General features: G+C 67.1%; 2 protein-coding genes across 2 annotated transcripts in view; one reads left to right on the forward strand and one right to left on the reverse strand.

Moving 5' to 3' along the window:
• The window catches only part of IPO13 (importin 13), a 60,082-nt gene extending 58,940 nt beyond the window's left edge, over positions 1-1,142 (forward strand). Inside the window, exon 20 of the mRNA XM_065409204.1 lies at positions 935-1,142. Within this exon, the coding sequence (XP_065265276.1) occupies positions 935-1,031 (97 nt within the window). The 3' untranslated portion in view covers positions 1,032-1,142. The remainder of the gene's footprint in view (positions 1-934) is intronic.
• Positions 1,143-5,874: 4,732 nt separating this feature from the next.
• Positions 5,875-12,481, reverse strand: DPH2 (diphthamide biosynthesis 2). Its single transcript, XM_065410077.1, has 6 exons — positions 12,329-12,481; positions 11,729-11,841; positions 10,823-11,043; positions 7,174-7,815; positions 6,485-6,658; positions 5,875-5,999 (listed from the first exon to the last, which is right to left on the reverse strand). The coding sequence occupies exons 1-6, from the start codon at positions 12,479-12,481 to the stop codon at positions 5,875-5,877; spliced, it is 1,428 nt and encodes a 475-aa protein (XP_065266149.1).
• Positions 12,482-13,900: the final 1,419 nt, after the last annotated feature.

The raw sequence follows: 13,900 nt of genomic DNA on the forward strand, positions 1-13,900 counted from the left end.
CCCCTCCCCCGCCCCCCTGGCTCTGTGTGCCGGCCAGCCCCGCAAGGGGAGCCCCCCCCCCGGCTCGGCATGCCTGCCAACCGGCCCCGCAAGGGGAGCCCCCCCCCCGGCTCGGCACGCCTGCCAACCGGCCCCGCAAGGGGAGCGCCCCCCCCCCCCCCCGGCTCGGCACGCCTGCCAACCGGCCCCGCAAGGGGAGCGCCCCCCCCCCCCCCGGCTCGGCACGCCTGCCAACCGGCCCCGCAAGGGGAGCCCCCCCCCCGGCTCGGCACGCCTGCCAACCGGCCCCGCAAGGGGAGCCCCCCCCCGGCTCGGCACGCCTGCCAACCGGCCCCGCAAGGGGAGCCCCCCCCCCGGCTCGGCACGCCTGCCAACCGGCCCCGCAAGGGGAGCCCCCCCCCGGCTCGGCTCGGCACGCCTGCCAACCGGCCCTGCAAGGGGAGCCCCCCCCCCCGGCTCGGCACGCCTGCCAACCGGCCCCGCAAGGGGAGCCCCTCCCCCCCTTCCGGCTCTGCACGCCTGCCAACCGGCCCCGCAAGGGGAGCCCCCCCCCGGCTCTGCACGCCTGCCAACCGGCCCCGCAAGGGGAGCCCCCCCCCCCGGCTCTGCACGCCTGCCAACCGGCCCCGCAAGGGGAGCCCCCCCCCCCGGCTCTGCACGCCTGCCAACCGGCCCCGCAAGGGGAGCCCCCCCCCCGGCTCTGCACGCCTGCCAACCGGCCCCGCAAGGGGAGCCCCCCCCCCCGGCTCTGCATGCCGGCCGGCCCCGCAAGAGGGGCCCCTGCCCCCCGGTTTTGCGTGCTGCCCCAGCCTGCTCTCCCCTTTGGTTCTGCCGTGCCGGTGCTGCTGGTCCCACGGGCAGCGGGCTGGCTGTGGGCCATGGGTGAGTATTAGCAGAGTCTGGCTCACGCGTGTCCCTGTCTCTGTGTTAGCAGAGAGCGTGTGAACAAGCGGCGTGTGAAGGAGATGGTGAAGGAGTTCACCCTGCTGTGCCGGGGGCTGCATGGCACAGAGTACACGGCCGACTACTGAGAGCCCCACCGGGAGAGCAGACGGATCGCCCGGGCCAGCTCTTCCCCGCACGGCAGCCCCCGTCCTCCCTGCCCCGCTGCAATCCGGCTCGTAGAATAACCCTCCACCTCGAAGTAACCCGCTCCGGACGCTGCTCAGCTACCATCCTCCGTTCCCCAGCATGCTCCCCCGGCAGGGGCTGGGAGCGGGCGGCAGCGGCTGCAGGACATGGCGGGGAGGCTGGACAGACGGACCTGTGGCTGGGCTGCCAGCCCTTCCCGTGGGCAGCCGTGGGCTGGAGTCCCTGCAGAAAGCTGCCCCTAGCGTGTCCATGGTGGTGACTGTCCCGCACCAGGGCCCTTGCCCTCTGGCCGTGTGTGTATGGTTTGGGGGAGCCCTGCACCTAATTATAGTCAGGATATTTCTACGCTGTGGCTGTTTCTTCTGCCTGGGTCCTGCTCAGCCCAGCGCCAGGGGCACCCCCCAGAGCCTCCCCTCTCCACTGGAGCATATGGCCTTGGTACCCCTCTGTGCATGGCCAGCAGGGGGTGCTCAGGCTGCAACCCCAGGGGCGAGGAGCTCAGCACGCAGGTGCTGGGAGCTGCTGTCTGCCAGGGGTTTGGCTTGTTGCTCCTTACCCTGCCGCTCTCTGAACAGGCTCTGGGGCCTGGGAGCCCAGGGGAATCAGCATGAGGCTGGTGCGGCTGCGTGGAGCGGCTTCGCCCTAGAGGTGGTAGCTTGGGACCCCTGTCTCGCTGCCCGAGGAAAAGCACCAGGCCAGGGCCGGGAGAGCTGGTGGCTGTGCTGCAGGTACTGGCCTGAGAACGGAGCAAGCAGCCGCTGCATCTGACTGGAACTCCGCACTAGCCGAAGCGGCCTGCAGCAGAGCAGGCGAAGACTTGTCCGTCTGGTCGGGTGGGGGGAGGCTCTCACAGGGGCCAGGGCTGCTGGAGCATCTCCTGTGCCACCCCAAGCGTAGGCAGCCAGGGCTGGAGTGTGTCTAGGGACCAGCGACGCCCAGTTCCCAGAGCGCCCTTCTCTTCACAACCGCCCTGCGGTCACTCTAAGCAGGGGTGTGGGCTGCTGCTCCTTCGGGCGCCCAGCTGATGGGCACAGCTATGCCTCAGCCCTGGGAGAGGTCGCTGTAGGGTGCCCTGGGGTGGGCAGGGCATGTTCTCACCAGGGCTGCAGGCTCACCCGGCCTGTGAGAATGCAATCCAGCTGGCCACGCCCCCGGCCTTGCCCCCAAGCCTGAACCTCAGCTGGGCAGCCGGGCCCAGCCCTTCATGTGCTTAGCGGGGTTTGGGGATGCTCAGTTCAGGGGTGCGCCAGTCACATGGAACAGCACCCACATGCTGCCAGTTTGCGCTGTCACATGGGACCCTGCCTGGTTCATCCCAGCCTCGCTGGCTTCTCTTCAGCCACAGGTACAGGGAGGCCAGGTGGGTTTCTCAAGGGTCAGGAGCGAGGCTGCCCCATGGCACAGAGCCAGGCCCAGGGCCTTGTGGGCCAGGTTTAATTTCCCCTGCAGTGGCTCAGCCTGCCACTGCGTGATGCTGTTGCATCAGCCTTCTTGGTTTCCTTTGATATGGGCCAAAGGCTGGACCTTGCCTTGGGCATCTCCCTACTGCCCCCCATGTGTGGGGCAGCCTCATGCCTTGTCCTTAGCAGGGGCTCAGTGGAGTGCAGCAGGATGAGTCCTGACCGCTGTCTGGTGAGGCAGGGCGCACAGCGGGCAGCTGGCTGGGCATGTTCAGACCCAGCTCTGCCAGGCAGGGCCCAAGCCTGGCCCGGAGTGGTGCCGGAACAGCCAGGGCAGCCCCTCCCGGGCCCCAGCCTGAACGTGGGACAAGAGGGGCCTGGGCCCTGTGGCTACTGAGCCGTGCCCCCGGCTTGCTGCTGCCACCATAGCCCTGCTGGGGGTCGGCTCCCAGTCACCACAGGGCGGGGGGGGGGGTGGCTGATGTGCCTGCTGCTTCCTGCACCCTGTTGCGGGGCTGCAGGCGGAGGGTGGGAACAGCCCCAGGTTGCTGGCTGGGCTGGGGAAAACGCGCTACGTCCTGTCAGCCTTGGGGGAGGAGGGAGCTGTGTTGGCCCCGCTCCCTGCGGAGTCAGCGCTGACCCCAAGGCCCCAGCATGGTGCTGGGCAGCTCTGCTGCAGATCATGGGAGGGAGGTCACAGCCCCCTGGGCCATTGCAGCCCTGCTGTCCTGGCCCAATCCCACCATGGGGCCTCCCCCTTGCGAGTGCTGCAGGGGGCAGCCAGCTGCCATGATCCACCCCAGAGCTGGCTGCTGGCCAGCCACTGGCACTTGCTGCAGGGCTGATGGAACGAGCAGCCAGCCAGAGTCGTTTGCACAAGACACGTTCTTGCCTTGCCCTCCCAGGTGCCATGTCCCCCTCCCTTAGCGGCCATGGATAGAGGTGCGGAGCGGGGGGCCACAGGCTTTGGGGGGAGGGGCAGAGCAGCACACACCCCTCTCCAGGCTAGTAGGGGGAGGAACTCGAGCCTGGCTGGTTGTGGGGGGGAAAGCACCAGCTGACCTTAGGAGCAGGCGGAGTCCTGCCCCTCCTAGCCCAGCTGGGGGCTGCTCCAGCACTGGGTCCCCCAGCCCCTGCTCTTCCCCCCCCCCCCTCTCTCACACACCCACACCCCCCCCACCCACCCACCTCCGGCCGGCTCCTCCTGTCAGCCCCAGCTCTTTGGGGCACCCGCTGGCCGTCTGCCTCGGGGCCTGGTGCTGCGGCGTCCTGCCCTGGGATGTGTTTGAGTTTGACCCAGTCCCAGGTGGTGGCTGGCGCAGAGGGCCCGGGCCTGGCAGGCTCACACCTCTGGTTCGTCTGCGCAGTGCTGGCATTGCAGTGCAGGCGGTGACACTTTAGCTGGCTCCTGGGAGGGTGCTGCCTGGGGGACCCACAGCTTGTGTCTGCCCCTCAGGGTCACATGCTCGCTGGCACCAGCCCCTTGGCTTCCCCCCCTCCTGGGACCAACCTCGGCCCCTCCAGCAGGGCTGGGAGCTGCCCGCAGCAAGTCCCCTGGGCTTGCACCCCGCAGGGAGCCCCCAATTCCCTGACGCTGGGTGACTCCATCACCGGGGTAAGGGCAGGCGGGTTTCTGGACACAGCGTCCTTGGTTAGCAGCAATTCACAGCGTGTCCCTCTGGGTTAGTCTGGAGTCCAGCGCTCCCCTCTGAGCCCTGCTGCAGCCCAGCCAGGAGCGTCCCTGACGCCAGCAGCCCCACTGACCCCCTTTGGCTTATGTTCTTGTTCCTAGGGAACCACTGTCACCTGGCCTCCTCCTCAGGCCTCTGCTCTCTAGTTGCAAAGGGCTGCCTTCCAGAGAGGGCAGCCCCTGGTCGTTGGTTGGTAGGTACCCAGGGTCTGGGCAGTTGTCTTTGGGGACTCTCCATGGCATGGGGCCAGGCCCCGGCTAGGCATTGGTCACAGCCGGCTCTCTGCAGAGTAAACAATCTCCCCAGCCCTAGTTAACCATGCAGCTCTTAGGGGAAACTGAGGCACACAGTAGTCGTCCCAAAGGAAAAAATCCCCACCCCGTCACACAGGGTGAGAGTTCATGTTTGAGTGGCTCATTCATTCCAGACAGCAGCTTTAACACAAACAAAAGGAAGTATTTCTTCACACAACACACAGTGAACTTGTGGAACTCCTTGCCAGAGGATGTGGTGAAGGCCAAGACTATAACAGGGTTGAAAAAAGAACTAGATAAATTCATGGAGGATCGGTCCCTCAATGGCTGTTAGCCAAGATGGGCAGGGATGGTGGCCCTCGGCTCAGTTTGCCAGAAGCTGGGAATGGGCAACAGGGGATGGATCACTTGAGGCTTACTTGTTCTGTTCATTCCCTCTGGGCACCTGGCATTGGCCACTGTCAGCAGACAGGAGACTGGGCTAGATGGACCTTTGGTCTGACCCACTCTGGCTGCTCTGATGTTAGAGCCAGCACTGCTGGTGCCACGCCCTGTAATGCGCAGCACCAGCGGCCGGCAGGGCCCGTTGTGATCAGCGAGTGTGACCCGCCCCGCCCAGGCCCGGGAACAGCCCCCGAGCAGAGCTGTGGCTGCCCGTGTGGGGGACGTGTCCCTGGAGGTTTCATCACATGACACGAGCGTTCACAAAATTAAGCTTTAATTCTTGGTGACTCCAGGGCACTCCTGGAGGGCTGGCAACCCTACACAGCCCATCTCCACGGAATGGGGCAGACGCCTTTCCCCCCAAGGCAGGAAGGGGTTAATAGACTACCTGAAGGCCCCGTTAGCCCAACTGCCTGGGCACTGCCTCCTGCCCTCAGACACGGCTGCCTTTGCCTCGCTGGCTTCAGGCTAGTGCTGGGCGAGCGCTGCAAGGGGAGCCGGGGGGATGCCGAGCTCCTCTACCCGCCCCCCGGCGCTGGTCAGGCAGGCGGGGGGGATACAGGCTCAGGGCAGAGGCCAGGCCCTGCCCAGCCCAGCCCTTGCCCCTGGGAGCAGCCAGCTGGGGTAGCGGGGGGGGGGGGGGGTCACTCCCAGGTGGCCCCTGTCCACGGCGGCCATGTGGGGTGGTGGCAGAGTGGGCTGCGGGGGGTTGGTGTGTCCGTGTGTCCGCCCACCCCACGGAGTCGCACCCCGGACGCCATGGGGTTCACTAACGCACAGCTGAACCCAGGCCAGCGTCCCTGGCAGAGCCGCGCCGGCAGCCCCCGGGATCCTGCACTCGAGTCCGGTTCCGATGCCAGGCCCCAGCAGGAGAGGGCAGCTGTTCGCGTCGGCCCCAGGACTGAGCTGCAGGCGGGCCCAGGGCGACCCACGGCAGGAGGCTGGAGCCCCGCAGGGCCCGTCTCCCAACAGTGGCGTCCTGCAGGGTCAGGGTCACCCAGAAGCCTCATCCTCGTAGGCGATCGCGATCCCCCGCCGGCCCGACACGGCCTTTGTCACGGGCGTCTGGCCCAGCTGCTGCTCCAAGCCCCGCCAACTGCGCGACTCCAGGAAGGAGGCTGGGAGCAAGGGAGGGAGCGGTTAGTGGGGACCGGGCACAGCCCTGTGGGGGAGCTCCTGGCTGTGCCAGCCCTGGCCTCTCCCAGCAGGGGGTGCTGCAGGGACAGGAGCACTGGAAGGGGCTGGGGGGGTCCTGACTACTCCAGCCCCAGCAGGGGGCGCTGTGGGGAGTGGGGTGGGCTGGGTGGGGTTCCGGATACTCCAGCCCCAGCAGGGGGCGCTGTGGGGAGTGGGGTGGGCTGGGTGGGGTTCCAGATACTCCAGCCCCAGCAGGGGGCGCTGTGGGGAGTGGGGTGGGCTGGGTGGGGTTCCGGATACTCCAGCCCCAGCAGGGGGCGCTGTGGGGAGTGGGAGGGGCTGGGTGGGGTTCGGATACAGCAGCCCCAGCAGGGGGCGCTGTGGGCAGAGGTTTGGCATCACTCTATGGGGTGGAAAGGGTGGGCAGCGGAGACACGGGGAGGGGTAAATAAAGCAAAGCACAAACCAGCCGGGCTGATCTGGGCCAGCGCGAGCTCCGGGTTCCGGCAGGCCAGGGCAGAGCTGGAGGCCGGGGCCGGGGAGCTGGAAAGCCCAGCCGCGCGCAGCTCCCCAGTGATCAGCGACACGTCAGGAACGTCCCCGGGGACCGTGTCTGGGAAGTCGACATGTGCACAGCCGCCTGCCAGGGGGAGAGACGTCAGAGAGCAGCCTCCAGGGGGGCGGCCAGCCCCAAATCCACCCTGCCAGGCTGGGGCCCACACCCACAGCTACCCACACTGGGGTTACCCTGCATCTGGAGCCTCCCGGGCTCCAGCTCACCCAGTGAGTCAGGGTGGGAGCTACGGCCAGATAACGTGTGAGAACTGGGTATGGCAGGGCTCCCGGCTACTCCAGCCCTGGCCTCTCCCAGCAGGGGGCGCTGTGGGGAGCGGGACAGGAGCGCTGGCTGGGGGGAGCCCCAGCCCCGGCCTCCCCCAGCAGGGGGCGCTATGGGGAGCGGGACAGGAGCGCTGGCGGGGGGGGGGGCCCAGCCCCAGCCTCCCCCGGCAGGGGGCGCTGTGGGGAGTGGGACAGGAGCGCTGGCTGGGGGGGGGGGGGAGCCCCAGCCCCGGCCCCGGCCTCTCCCGGCAGGGGGCGCTACAATAGCTCCCGGCGGCTCTGGCGCTACCCCCTGGCATGGCGCCGGCCTGGTACCTGGCAGCAGGTCTCTGAAGTCAGTGACGTAGAGGCTGCTCCACTCCCGGGCTGGGTTACAGGCCAGCTCCAGCTCGTAGGGCGTCACCACAGGCCGGTAGAAGTCCCTGGAGTCCAGCAGGGAGTTCTGGGGACAAGCCACCAGCACGAACACGTCCACCTCCAGGAAGTTGGCCAGCTTGGCGGGGCTCAGCTTGCCCATGGCCAGAGTGTAGCTGCGCTTGCCAGCCCGGCGCAGGGTGTCCCGCAAGTGCTCCAGGACGGAGAGGTAGCCGGCCACGCCCAGCGTGCCCACCAGGATGCCCACCACGCGGGCATCCCGGGCCCGCTCCACCAGGTAGAGGCGCCGCAGCAGCGCCCGGTTGGCGTCGAGGCTCTCGTGGCGCCCGCAGCCCGTGGCCGGGTCGAAGGAGCTGAAGGGGCAGCGGTTCCAGCTCAGCATGAAGTTGGTGAGGGCCAGGCCCTCGGCGCCCACGTAGAACACGGCGTAGTCCTGCAGCCTGCGCCGCGCCGCCACGGCAAAGAGGCGCCCAAACTGCTGCACTAGCCCCGGGCCCTGCGGGCAGTCGGGGGCCCCATCACTCGCCAGGCGGGAGAAGACAACGTGGGGGTACTCCGGGCCCAGCAGCTGCTCCAGCTCACCTGGGGGGGAGGGATGACAGGTTGAGCAGGCCCCAGGCAGGCCAGCCCCATGCACAGAGCCCCCCAGGCAGGGGCATCGGCAGGCCTGTGTATGGGGGACCCAGGCTGGGGCAGCAGGGGCTGGCGAAGCTCAGGGGATGAGACTGGCCAGCCCACCCGGTTTGGTTCCTGCTGCTCTGATCCCTCCCCCCCTCCCCCCCGCAGGCTAGGTTGGGCCCCGGAGAGGGCACGCGACCCCCCCGTGCACGCTGTGACACTGCACCCCAGATTCCCCACTGTGGTATGATTATGGTACAAGATTAGTCGTGTGAGGGGTCTCGGGAAAAGGGCTGATTTGCCGAATAGGATCACCCTCTTTGGGTCAGTTTTGTATCTGAAATTATAAATATGACTAGGGACCTGTACTTCCAACGGGCTCATTCTGGGCGACACCCACAGCCAGCCTGTCAGGTACAGCGAGGAAGAAGCCAGACAGTGCCCATGGCCCATCAGCAAAGTCAATGGGCCATGGAAGAGCTGAGCCTTCCGGTGAACGTTGCAGCCAGCCAATGACTAATGGCTGCTAGCACCCAGCAAGGACATGTGACCAGACCACATGACACTTAACTCCATTTTGGTACCTGTATTTTTCCACAAACTGGGCTGGGAACAAAGGGAGAGACATCACGATTGGTCTTCACTCCCCCACACCCCCACCCCTGGAAGAAGCTCCAAAAGACAAAGGACTTGGAACGGGGGAGGGGCACTGTAGAGAGGCGGTGGGATACCCCACAGCCCCGCTGAGGGCCGAACCTCCCCTAATACCAACGTGGGCGGAGCCACCGGGTTCGGCGCCCGCCCCTCAGAGGTCACGGCACCGACCCGGAAGTATAAAAGCCCGCCTGCCAAGCTCAGTGGAGCCCATGCCGGCGAAGAGAGCAGACGTCTCTGGCTGAGCTCCCGCTTGGGAGACGGCCGCAGGCCGCGACCGGCCTGCTGACTCACCAGGCCAGCCGAGCCTACCTCTCGCCCGGTACCCTGAGGAGGACTGGCCGAGCCTGCCCCGTGCCAGCTACCCCGAGGAGCCGAGCCTGCCCCGTGACGGCTACCCCGAGGAGGAGCCGAGCCTGCCCTTCGCCACCTACCCAGAGGAGCCGATGCTGGTGGAGAGCACCGACGACACTAGTACGGCCCAGGTACCCTACGAGGGGGAGTGGGGAAGTAGCCCGGGGGCAGCCGACCCCCATCTGGCTGCAGCACTGCCAGAGCCCATGTCAGTGTGTTGCGGCCAGGATCCCCACTGACAGCAGCGAGTTTCTGCCGCTGCTAGGGCCCCGGGCTGGGACGCAGTGGAGTGGGAGGGCCTGCGTCCCCCCTGCCACCCAACCCGTGGGTGGCAGACACCCCCTTTTCCCTGGCCTGGAGAGGCTGGGACCTGTTGCTCATTGACTCAGCCCCTGCTTAAGGGCCTGAGTCCCTGACTGTGTGGTTGCTGCCCCGCCCTGACCTAGGGCCTGGGCTGCTACAGAACTATTGACTCAGCCCTGGCGTAAAGGGCCTGAGTCCCTAACCGAGTGTTTGCTGTCCCACACTACCGCAGAGCCAGGACTGACAGCGAACTAGGGCGAGGCGGTGGGATACCCCACAGCCCCGCCGAGGGACGAACCTCGGCAAAGCCCCATTACAGGCACCCAGGCTGCCCAGCAATTGCAGTCTGTGCCTTAATCTGCAGGCCGGCTTGGACCATCCGTCAGGGTGAGAAACAGATCATTCCAATCCCACCTATCTAGTATGTTAGGCTTAGTTTGTGGTTGTGACTAAGTGGGCCTGTTCTTAATGTTTCCTCTGAATATTGTGTGGGTGCCTCAGTTTCCCCTATGCATTTCTTAAGTCTCTAGGTGGTGGGGAAAGGCCAGTGTGCATCAATCACTGACACTCTGTCTCCCTGGCAACAAATGGCCAGGGCCCCTTCCCCCCTGCAAGGAAATAGCTAAAGGTGAACAAAAAGATCAGGTGACCTCCTGGCCCGGGAAAGAGACAAAGCCCAGAGAAGGAGGGGCTGGAGGAGTTTTCAGAGTTTGGAGCTAGCTGGGGACTGGAAGGGAGGGCAGATGGGGGTCTGCCTCGATGGGCCCCAGAATGGACCCGGCGGAGGGGTCCCGTTCGCTGGACCTACAAGCTCTGTTTTAGACCGTGTTCCTGTCGTCTAATAAACCTGTTTTACTGGCTGGCCGAGAGTCACGTCTGACTGCAAAGTGGGGGGTGCAGAACCCTTTGGCTTCCCCAGGACCCCGCCTGGGCGGACTCACTGTGGGAAGCGCACGGAGGGACATATGCTGAATGCTCCCAGGAGAGACCCAGGAGGTGAAGCCGTGTGAGCGTCTTGCCCTGAAGACGGTCTGCTCCGAGGGAAAGGAGGCTCCCCAAAGTCCTGACTGGCTTTGTGGGGAGCAGTTCCAGAGCATCGCCCGGGGACCCCGTGACAGCGGTTTTGTTTATTTGCTAGGTATCTGCTTTGCTCTGTTCGCTGTCCCTTAGAATCACTTCCAGTCTCTTTCTGTAGTTAATAAACTTGTTTTATGTTTTCTCTTAACCAGCGTGACTTTAAGTGAAGTGTCTGGAAAATCTCCGCTTGGTTAATGCAGGCTTGTTGTGCACGTCTCTCCCTGCCCGAGGGAACTATCTTAATGAGCTTGAACTGTACAGATCCACATGCGGCGCAAGACGCTGTAATACTGGGTTTAGACTCCAGTAGGGGTGCCGGGCTGGGGAGCTGGCAATTGGCTGGTGTCTCCTGTTTGTCCTTGTGGCTTAGGTGAAGCACTCAGGTAGCTCAGCTGGGTGTGTGGCGCCACCTGCTGTCGCGTTGGGTGATAACAGGGCCTGGAGAGGGGCAGTGGGGGCGGAGCAGCGTGAGACAGGCCAGCCCAGCTGGATGGTTCAGGGGCACAGCGGTTCCCACGACCCCCAGACAGCACCCGGGGGTGACAACCCGTCACGCACGGCCCACCCCGGATGCCACTCTCACCTAGCGCGTGGGCGTAGACCACATCACTCAGCACCACCACGTGGCTCTGGGGGTCAGGGTAGAGCTCCCGGAAGGCCCCCGCGCAGCGCTCCGTGTCCAGGGGCTGCCGGCCAAACACGTGCAGCACCGGCAACTTCCTGCAGGGGCTCAGACACGCGGGGCCGTAGTGCACCACGGCCTCCGCCCCCACGTGCTCCGCGGCCACCTCGTCCACGCAGCAGCTACCGGAGGAAGGGAAAGTGTCAGCTGGAGACACGGCGACCTGGGGGGGCCGCGGGCAGCACAGCGCAGGAGGCTGCTCTCCTCTGCCCCCACCTCCGCCCGCAGGGCCCTGCGCTCCGACACCAGGGTGCCCAGCCACTCTGGGCACAGTCACAGCAGGCCCAGCATCGCTTTGGGCAACCTCCCCGGAGCCTGCACTGGCCACGGGCCTGGCAGCCCAGCAGTAAGCAATGCGCCCTGCTCCTCACGGAGCCAGGAGCCCCTCAAACCAACAGGGCTGGCACGGGCGACCCATCAGTCAAATCAATGCCAAAGCTGCTGTCGCTTAGGGGGCGGGGTACGAGCCATGCCCCCCGGGGGGAGCGGCTGGCTGCTCACTGTAATGGGACCTGGCACAGAATGATCAGGACGGGCGTGTTAACAGGACCTAGGGGAGAAGTGAGAGAGCCAGAGGGGCCGCAGGACAGGAGGAAAAACAGGGCGGGGGGAGCCCTCTGAGCCCCAAGAGGAGGAAGGGGCCCAAGGGGGGGGAAAGGGGGATCGGCCATGGCACCTGGCAGCACAAGGCTGGGCGCACAGCGGTTCCTGTCCTGGGGGGCAGCTTCTCCCCTCCCACCGATCCAGCACGGGGGAAGGGCTGGGGCTGGAGGCCAACCTGAGCACAGGTGGGGGTGGGGCACCAACCTGCCGTACGACGTATCCCCCAGGATGTACATTTTGCTGCCGGTCGCCGCCTCCATCTTAGCTGCGACGGCGGCTGAATCTGCCAGGAGCTCGTCGGGGAACTGCAGGGCAACCTGCCGGCGGGGCCAGCGCAGGGAGACGTGGATACATACGAGGCCCAGCACACATGGAGCCCCTGCCCAGCCACGCTCAGGGCAGCCCCCCCGCCCCATGGAGCAGAACAGGAATCTCTACAGCCAGCTGTGGCCCAAGTGAGCCGCCTGGGGCAGGGAGCCCAGCAGTCATTCAATTCCTGGTAACACCCCCTCACAGCTGGGGGGCTGCTGCCTGCTCCACCGGCAGAGGGGAGCCGGCCAGGACAATCCCCAGCTCCCGAGGGAACCTGCCCCAGCTGTCTGGAGAAGCGGCACAGGCTGAAGGGCACATGGGGCCACATCTCTGTGGGAGGGTCTCTAGCAGCGCCAGCCTGGTGTGGGCCTGCACCCAGGGGTGGGAGGTGGGGCTGACGCCAGCGCGCTACCCAATGGAGCTAAAGGACCATGCGGGCGCTTGGACAGGCTTGGGGGGGGGAGAACGTCCGAGCCCTCGGCAGTGACTCACCCTCTGAAACCCGCTTGCTGTGACGAAGGCTGCGGCTCGCTCCAGCTCGTAGAACTCCTCGAGGGCCTCAGCGGGGGTCCTGCCACTCGACTCCTTGGCAGGCAGGGCCCTCTGGACCACCTCGGCCCCATCGTTACTGAAGAGGGTCGCCATGGTTACCCCAGCATCACCTGCAACCACAGGCCATCAGGAAGGAAGCGCGAGTATTTCTCAGGGTTTGTCCGCGCTCCAGAGGCTGCAGCGGCCTGGCTGTGATGGGTCAGTGCAGACACTGCAGTGCCGGGGAACCCCTCGGGTCGCTGTAGGTACCCCGGGTCCCCTCCCACCAGCCTAGCACTGGCCACGTGGGGCTTAGGTCAGTTTCCCCACAGCGCTCACGCCCCTGAGCGTAGCCCTGGCCTCGGTCTCTGCACTGGAATGTCCGCGCGGCGAGGGTGTCGCCGGACCCCACACGGCCCCGGGAAAGGAGAGGGGCAGGAAAGCGCTGGGCAGAGCTCCCCAGCCGGCACCAGCGCAGAGGGACCCCTGCACCGACCTGGCTCCCTAGCCTGGGGAAGGGGACTCAGGGCCTTTCGTCTCGAGGGAGCGCCGACCCCAATCCGGCTCCAGAGTGTGGGTCTGGCTGACTGGGGGGGTGTCAGAGGGACTGGCTGTCTCGGGGGGGGTGAGGTCAGGGGGGCCGGGGACTGGCTGGCTGGGGGAGGAGGGCGAGGTCGGGGGGGCAGGGGACTGGCTGGCTCGGGTGAGGTCGGGGGGGCAGGGGACTGGCTGGCTGGGGGAGGAGGGCGAGGTCGGGGGGCAGGGGACTGGCTGGCTCGGGTGAGGTCGGGGGGGCAGGGGACTGGCTGGCTGGGGGAGGAGGGCGAGGTCGGGGGGCAGGGGACTGGCTGGCTGGGGGAGGAGGGCGAGGTCGGGGGGCAGGGGACTGGCTGGCTCGGGTGAGGTCGGGGGGGCAGGGGACTGGCTGGCTGGGGGAGGAGGGCGAGGTCGGGGGGCAGGGGACTGGCTGGCTCGGGTGAGGTCGGGGGGGCAGGGGACTGGCTGGCTGGGGGAGGAGGGAGAGGTCGGGGGGGCCGGGGACTGGCTGGCTCGAGGGGGGGGGGACTGGCTGGCTCGGGGGCGGGGTCTGGCTGGCTCGGGGAGGGGCGAGGTCGGGGGGGCCGGGGACTGGCTGGCTCGGGTGAGGTCGGGGGGGCCGGGGACTGGCTGGCTCGAGGGGGGGGGGACTGGCTGGCTCGAGGGGGGGGGACTGGCTGGCTCGGGGGGGGGGCGAGGTCGGGGGGGCCGGGGACTGGCTGGCTCGGGTGAGGTCGGGGGGGCCGGGGACTGGCTGGCTGGGGGAGGAGGGCGAGGTCGGGGGGGCCGGGGACTGGCTGGCTGGGGGAGGAGGGCGAGGTCGGGGGGGCCGGGGACTGGCTGGCTCGGGTGAGGTCGGGGGGGCGGGGTCTGGCTGGCTGGGGCTCCCAGCGGGTTCCAGGCGCGGAGCGGGGTAAGTAGCCCGGCGCCCAGGTCGGGCCGTCACTAGGGCCCAGAGTGAACAGCCCCCGCCCCACGGGGGTCCCAGTCGCTCGC

This window comes from Emys orbicularis, chromosome 8 (assembly GCF_028017835.1).
Source record: "Emys orbicularis isolate rEmyOrb1 chromosome 8, rEmyOrb1.hap1, whole genome shotgun sequence".
Lineage (NCBI taxonomy): Eukaryota > Metazoa > Chordata > Testudines > Emydidae > Emys > Emys orbicularis.

What these genes read in the sequence shown, in the direction of transcription:
- DPH2 (XM_065410077.1), bottom strand. Translation starts at nt 12,481, where the DNA reads ATGGCGACCCTCTTCAGTAACGATGGGGCCGAGGTGGTCCAGAGGGCC. An exon ending in GGGGATACGTCGTACGGCAG is followed by an intron (nt 11,044 to 11,728) that starts GTTGGTGCCCCA and finishes TTCCTCCGGTAG; the next exon opens with CTGCTGCGTGGACGAGGTGG. An exon ending in CTTCAGAGACCTGCTGCCAG is followed by an intron (nt 6,659 to 7,173) that starts GTACCAGGCCGG and finishes TCCCCCTGGCAG; the next exon opens with GCGGCTGTGCACATGTCGAC.